The sequence below is a fragment of the Melanotaenia boesemani genome, chromosome 8 (assembly GCF_017639745.1).
Source record: "Melanotaenia boesemani isolate fMelBoe1 chromosome 8, fMelBoe1.pri, whole genome shotgun sequence".
Taxonomy (NCBI): domain Eukaryota; kingdom Metazoa; phylum Chordata; class Actinopteri; order Atheriniformes; family Melanotaeniidae; genus Melanotaenia; species Melanotaenia boesemani.
The window spans coordinates 36,754,603-36,762,920 of NC_055689.1; the positions used below are offsets into that span (position 1 = coordinate 36,754,603).

Consider the following 8,318-nt stretch of genomic DNA (forward strand, 5'->3'; position numbering starts at 1 on the left):
TCCAATGAACCCAGCAGCTACAGGCTGGTGGCTATCACGTCCCATCTGATGAAGACGCTGTAGAGTCTGATCCTGGAACACCTTCGGTCCACGGTGGGACCCTCCATGGAGCCACTGCAGTTCGCCTACCGGCCTGGTATCAGGGTGGAAGACGTGGTTATCTTCCTGCTACACCGAGCTCTGGCTCACCTGGAGAAGCCTGGCAGCACTGTGAGAATCAGGTTTGTTATTTCTCCAGTACCTTCAACACCATCCAGCCGGAGCTCCTGAAAACCATCAGCTGGATGGTGAAAACCGAAGAAACGAAGACATAGAAAAGTAGAACATTTGATTTATTATAAAAGCAAACAAACATGAAAAAATATTCATGTGTTAAACTTTTTATTTAGATCAGTTCATGAGAAGCAACAACATGTTAAAATGTCTGTTAACAAACTTTCTTTCTTTCTTTCTTTCTTTCTTTCTTTCTTTCTTTCTTTCTTTCTTTCTTTCTTTCTTTCTTGTGTCATATATGTGGATGTTTATGTCATACTTGGCTCTGTAGTCTTTTGTAGGACTAACAGACTAAAAGCTTCATTTTATTCCTGCAGGAATTTGGTTTTTAAATGAATTGTTGAGATATGATGTGTTTGTTGATTTGTTTTGCCTTCAGGGGATAATAAAGATTCTTGTACCAAACTTGAACTTGAGGCCCTCTAGTGGACGTTGTGGAGTATTGCGTTGTCTTTGCTCCAAAGGTTTTTGTACAGAGTTTTGCTGTTTCCTGTCACTGTGGGCTGCAGAGCACAGTAGTACACAGCAGAGTCAGACACATGAAGCTTCTGGATCTTCAGAGGAACTGATGATTTGTCTCTGATATCAGCATCAAATCTGTCTTTGCTGAACTCTGGATCATTATATCCAGATGTTGAGAAACGTCTCAGCATGTACTTTGGGAAACTATTTACTTCTTGTTTGTACCAGAACAATGTGGGAGCTGCATAACTGGTAGTAAAATCACAGCTGAGTGTAACATGGTCTCCTTCAGCAGCAGTAACATCTTCTCTTGGCTGGGTCACTGTGTCTTCTCCTTTACACTCTGAGGAAGAACAGAACATGCAGAGGAAGAGATGAATCAATAAAGATGATTGATTAAAGGAGAAGAATGAGCAGCTTTAAAGAGTTCTATTCCATGTAGAATAGATGTCATTTCCACTCATCATTGTCACTTTGAAGCATAGAAGGTGTTTTTACAAGGTAACAAATGGCAGCAGAAATGATGTGCTGTGATTTTCTGTAGAATGAACATTAAAAGCTCTTCATGTACAGCTCAGTAATGTGTTCAAGTGTTTGAAGAGGAAACATGTTGAGTTTCTATCTTACCAAAGAAAAGAGCAGCCAGAATAATCCACAGCCAATGTTCCATCTGTACAACAAGGTTTCAATCAGCAGGAGAAACTAGCTGATGTTCAACATTCAGTCTGACAATTGTTCTCTTCACAGCAGCTCTTCTTATTGACAGAAAGCTTGAACACAGTGCAGAAGTAGAGCCCCGCCTACTTCATCATGTGGCCTCTAGTGGAGGAAAAAGTTCACTTCAACAGGGAGGAAAAAGCCTTCCAGCAGCGCCTCAGTGAGCTGTTCACAGCTGACACCTAAAGGAAGAGAAAACTCTGGAACTTTCTGATCTGATAGTTGTTCTCAGTCAAACCCTCTTCATGTTAAATATATGATTTAGTTTTCAAAGCTTCCTGGAGCTGAAAGAATCAGCAACAAGGAGAATCAGATTGAAAACAGCAGCTGTAAAACTGACAAAGAGCTGCAGGAGGACCAGATGGAGGAAGGAACTAAAGTATCAGAACAGACTGAAGGAAACCATGAAGTAAAACAATTGATTCTCACTGGAGAGTTTTGCCCTGGTTGATGCTGCAATGCTCAGGGATGTTGTTTCACAGTTAAGATCTGCAACTTGTTTTTTAGATCCCATCCCTACTGCCTTTTTTAAAACTGTCTATGGCTCTTGTGAGGAGGATTTACTGAGCATTGTGAATTGCTCTCTCCAGACGGGCGTCTTCCCTTCCCCCCTAAAGACAGCCGTGGTGACCCCTGTTCTGAAGAAGAGCAATTTAGATGCCTCACACAATAAATTTGAGAAGTTTCAGTCAGGTTTTAGGACCAATCACAGCACTGAGACGGCACTGGTCAAGGTTGTGAGTGACCTTAGGCTCAATACTGACATAAAAAAACTCTCTGTCTTAGTGTTGCTTGACCTCAGCGCAGCCTTTGACACAGTTGACCACACTATTCTTTTAAACAGACTCCGCGACATGGTTGGCCTCACTGGTACTGTTTTTAACTGGTTTAAATCCTATCTAACAGATAGAGAGTTCTTTGTTAGCATAAAGGAATCCTTGTCCAAGAGCTATAGACTAACCTGTGGTGTACCCCAAGGCTCAGTTTTAGGCCCCACCCTTTTTAATCTTTAAATGCTTCCTCTTGGTGATGTCATCAGGAGACACAGCATAAATTTCCACAGCTATGCCGATGACACACAGTTATATGTTGCCGTGACTCCTGATGAGCACGGGCCCTTTGATGCCTTGTTAGATTGTATTTTAGATATCAGAGGGTGGATGGCAGAAAACTTCTTGCAGCTCAACCAGGACAAAACAGAAGTTTTATTGATTGGACCTGAAGCTGAGAGAGCGAGAAACTGGAGGCCAAACTGAAAACAATAGCGCTCAACCATTTTAATCAAGTAAAAAACCTGGGAGTGATTTTAGATGCAGATCTCAGTTTTGAGCCACATATTAAAAACATAACTAAGACTGCTTTTTACCATCTAAAGAACATCTCCCACATCAGGCCGTTTCTCTCTCGAGCCAGTGCAGAGACTCTTATTCATGCTTTTATCACATCAAGATTAGATTACTGCAATGCTCTTCTTTCTGGTCTTCCAAAGAAGTACCTGAACCAGCTGCACGTCTGTTGACAAAGACCAGAAAGAGGGCCCACATCACACCAATTTTAAAGTCTCTGCACTGGCTCCCCGTCAGCTTCAGAATTGATTTTAAGATTTTTTAATTGGTTTTTAAGTCTCTTAATGGTCTTAGCCCACCTTATTTATCTGATTTGCTTTTATCTTATGAGCCCACGAGACCCCTCAGGTCCTCTGGTACTGGTCTTTTAACTGTTCCCAGAGTAAAAACAAAAACCCACGGCGAGTCCTCCTTTAATTTATATGGCCCTCGTATGTGGAACAGCCTGCCTGAGGACGTGAGGGGAGCACCTGGTGTGGATATTTTTAAAAACAGACTCAAGACCCACCTTTTTAGTTTAGCATTTTAATCATTACTTTTATTATTAGGGTCCGAGCCATACGAAGTATGGCAAGGCCCTATTGTTCCTGAAATGTTTATTAGGGTCCGAGCCATACAAAGTATGGCGGGGCCCTATTGTTCCTGCTATGTTTATTATTATTATACTAAGCATTTCGACGCCAAATTTGACCCCCTAAACACCCATGAAAAGTTGTGAATTTTTGCACACACGTCAAGTCCCGTGTAACTCGGATAATATAAGGTCCGCATACACTTCAATGCAAAATTGGCTCAACAGCGCCACCTAGACACCCCCAAAATCCCCAAATGAATGGGGTCCCAAAAGTCTACTTCGACGTAGGAACACGAAACTCGGCACACATGTGTAACACCCCGAGTCAACCAAAAAACTCAATTGAACACCTGTTGTCATGGCAACGGGGTGCCCGCCATCTTGGCGTGTGCGGCCATTTTTTGGCCATTTTTTCCACTTTACACACATCGTATTTGAACGAACTAGTCTGAGGGGATTCATGCGATTGACTCCAAACTTGGTGGGAAGCTTCCTGACAGGTTGGGGACCAAACGCTCCTCAAATCTTTGTAATAGGAAAAAGCGTGTAACCGTGGCAACCGACCGAAAAACGCCTTCTCGCCATGAAACACGGTTTGCTTATATCTCCATAAGAATACGTGGGATCTGCACCAAACTTAAAAGTAATCATACGTGTGACACCCCAAGTCCAGCAAAGTAGTCAATCAAACACCTGTTGCCATGGCAACGGGGTGCCCGCCATCTTGGATTTCACTGCCATTTCAACCAACTAGTCTGAGGGGATTCGTGCGACAGACTCCAAACTTGGTGGGAACGTTACTGACAAGTTGGGGACCAAACGCTATTCAAATCTTTCTAATAGGAACAAGCCTGTAACCGTGGCAACCGACGGAAAATGACCTTCTCGCCATGAAACATGGTTTGCTCATATCTCCAAAGGAATAAATGGGAACTGCACCAACCTTGACAGGATTCATACAGGTTGGGTTCTTAACGCATTACACCACCTGTTGTCATGGCGACATCGGGTGGCGGGGTCCAGGCCGCTCGGACCCGATGGCTGCCGCTTGCGGCTTTAATTAGGGTCCGAGCCATACAAAGTATGGCAAGGCCCTATTGTTCCTGAAATGTTTATTATTAGGGTCCGAGCCATACAAAGTATGGCGAAACCCTATTGTAGTTGAAATGTTTATTATTAGGGTCCGAGCCATACAAAGTATGGCGAAACCCTATTGTAGTTGAAATGTTTATTATTAGGGTCCGAGCCATACAAAGTATGGCGAGACCCTATTGTAGTTGAAATGTTTATTATTATACTCCTCCTAAGCATTTCGACGCCTAATTTGACCCCCTAAACACCCATGAAAAGTTGTGAAACTTGGCACACACGTCAAGCCCGGCGAAAATCGGATATTATAAGGTCCGCATACTATTCAATGCAAAATTGCCTCAACAGCGCCACCTAGAGTCACCAAAAATCAACACATGAATGGGGCCCAGGAAGTCTACTTCAACGTAGGAAGACGAAACTCGCCACACACGTGTACCACCCCGTGTTGACCAAAAAACTCAATGTAACACCTGTCGTCATGGCAACGGGGTGCCCGCCATCTTGGCGTGTGCAGCCATTTTTTTGCCATTTTTTGCACTTTACACACATCGTATTTGAACGAACTAGTCTGAGGGGATTCGTGCGACTGACTCCAAACTTGGTAGGAAGCTTCCTGACAAGTTGGGGACCAAACGCTCCTCAAATCTCCCTAATAGCAGAAAGCGTGTTACCGTGGCAACCGACAGAAAAACGCCTTCTCGCCATGAAACACGGTTTGCTCATATCTCCATAGAAATAGATGGGATCTGCACCAAACTTGACAGTATTCATACGTGTCACACCCCAAGTCCAGCAAAGAAGTCAATCGAACACCTGTTGCCATGGCAACGGGGTGGCCGCCATCTTGGATTTCACTGCCATTTGAATGAACTAGTCTGAGAGGATTCGTGCGACCGACTCCAAACTTGGTGGGAACCTTCCTGACAAGTTGGGGTCCAAACGCTCCTCAAATCTTTCTAATAGCAGGAAGCGTGTTACCGTGGCAACTGATGGAAAATGACCTCGCCATGAAACACGGTTTGCTTATATCTCCATAGGAATACGTGGGATCTGCACCAAACTTGACAGTATTCATACTTGTGACACCCCAAGTCCAGCATTGATGTCAATAGAACACTTGTTGCCATGACAACGGACTGCCCGCCATCTTGGGTTTCACTCCCATTTTAACAAACTAGTCTGAGGGGATTCGTGCGACTGACTCCAAACTTGGTGGGAAGCTTCATGACAAGTTGGGGACCAAACGCTCCTCAAATCTTTCTAATAGGAGAAAGCGTGTTACCGTGGCAACCAACGGAAAAAGCCTTCTCGCCATGAAACACGGTTTGCTCATATCTCCACTGGAATAAATGGGAACTGCACCAAACTTGACAGGACTCATACACGTGGGGTCCTTAACGCATCACACCACCTCTTGTCATGGCGACATCGGGTGGCGGGGTCCAGGCCGCTCGGACCCGATGGATGCCGCTTGCGGCTTTAATTAGGGTCCGAGCCATACAAAGTATGGCAAGGCCCTATTGTTCCTGAAATGTTTATTAGGGTCCGAGCCATACAAAGTATGGCAAGGCCCTATTGTTTCTGCTATGTTTATTATTATTCTCCTTCTCCTCCTAAGCATTTCGACGCCAAATTTGACCCCCTAAACACCCATGAAAAGTTGTGAAACTTGGCACACACGTCAAGCCCGGCGAAAATCGGATATTCTAAGGTCCGCATACTATTCAGTGCAAAATTGGCTCAACAGCGCCACCTACAGTCACCAAAAATCACCACATGAATGGGGAACAGGAAGTCTACTTCAACGTAGGAAGACGAAACTCGGCACACACGTGTACCACCCCGTGTTGACCAAAAAACTCAATGTAACACATGTTGCCATGGCAACGGGGTGCCCGCCATCTTGGCGTGTGCGGCCATTTTTTGGCCATTTTTTCCACTTTACACACATCGTATTTGAACGAACTAGTCTGAGGGGATTCGTGCGATTGACTCCAAACTTGATGGGAAGCTTCCTGACAAGTTGGGGACCAAACGCTCCTCAAATCTTTCTAATAGCAGAAAGCATGTTACCGTGGCAACAGACGGAAAAACGCCTTCTCGCCATGAAACACGGTTTGCTTATATCTCCATAGAAATAGATGGGATCTCCACCAAACTTCACAGTATTCATACGTGTGACACCCCAAGTACAGCAAAGAAGTCAATCAAACACCTGTTACCATGGCAACGGGTCGCCCGCCATCTTGGATTTCACTGCCATTTGAACGAACTAGTCTGAGGGGAATGGTCCAACCGACTCCAAACTCGGTGGGGACCTTCCTGACAAGTTGGGGACCAAACGCTCCTCAAATCTTTCTAATAGCAGAAAGCGTGTTACCGTGGCAACCGATGGAAAAACACCTCGCCATTAAACACGGTTTGCTTATATCTCCACAGGAATGACTGGGAACTGCACCAAACTTGACAGTATTCACACACGTTGGGTCCTTAACGCGTTACACCACCTGTTGTCATGGTGACATCGGGTGGCGGGGTCCAGGAAGCTCGGACCCGATGGATGCCGCTTGCGGCTTTAATTATACTTCTTCTAAGCATTTCGACGCCACATTTGACCCCCTAAACACCCATGAAAAGTTGTGAAACTTGGCACACACGTCAAGCCCCGCGTAACTCGGATATTATAAGGTCCGCATACTATTCAATGCAAAATTGGCTCAACAGCGCCACCTAGAGTCACCAAAAATCACCACATGAATGGGGCCCCGGAAGTCGACTTCAACGTAGGAAGACGAAACTCGGCACACACGTGTACCACCCCGTGTTGACCAAAAAACTCAATGTAACACCTGTCGCCATGGCAACGGGGTGCCCGCCATCTTGGCGTGTGCGGCCATTTTTTTCCCATTTTTTCCACTTTACACACATCGTATTTGAACGAACTAGTCTGAGGGGATTCGTGCGATTGACTCCAAACTTGGTGGGGACCTTCCTGACAAGTTGGGGACCAAACGCTCCTCAAATCTCTCTAATAGCAGAAAGCGTGTTACCGTGGCAACCGACGGAAAAACGCCTTCTCGCCATGAAACACGGTTTGCTCATATCTCCATCGAAATAGATGGGATCTGCACCAAACTTCAGAGTATTCATACCTGTCACACCCCAAGTCCAGCACAGAAGTCAATCGAACACCTGTTGCCATGGCAACGGGGTGGCCGCCATCTTGGATTTCATTGCCATTTGAACGAACTAGTCTGAGGGGAATGGTCCGACCGACTCCAAACTTGGTGGGGACCTTCCTGACAAGTTGGGGACCAAACGCTCCTCAAATCTTTCTAATAGCAGAAAGCGTGTTACCGTGGCAACCGATGGAAAAAGACCTCGCCATGAAACACGGTTGCTCATATCTCCACAGAAATAGATGGGATCTGCACCAAAGTTCACAGTATTTATACTGGTGACACCACAAGTCCAGCAAAGAAGTCAATCGAACACCTGTTGCCATGGCAACGGGGTGGCCGCCATCTTGGATTTCACTGCCATATGAACAAACTACTCTGAAGGTATTCGTCCGACTGACTCCAAACTTGGTGGGGACCTTCCTGACAAGTTGGGGACCAAACGCTCCTCAAATCTTTCTAATAGGAAAAAGCGTGTTACCGTGGCAACCGACGGAATACGCCTTCTCCCCATGAAACACGGTTTGCTTATATCTCCACAGGAATAAATGGGAACTGCACCAAACTTGACAGGATTCAGACTTGTTGGGTCTTTAACGCATTACACCACCTGTTGTCATGGCGACATCGGGTGGCGGGGTCCAGGCAGCTCGGACCCGATGGATGCCGCTTGCG

The 8,318-nt window shown here is 45.5% G+C and overlaps 1 gene segment (V, D, J or C); it reads right to left on the bottom strand.

Annotated features, from left to right (window-relative positions):
* Positions 1-576: 576 nt before the first annotated feature.
* LOC121645182 lies at positions 577-1,522 on the bottom strand. The segment is given in 2 exon segments: positions 577-1,078; positions 1,363-1,522. Coding segments are annotated over 2 exon segments (426 nt in total).
* Positions 1,523-8,318: the final 6,796 nt, after the last annotated feature.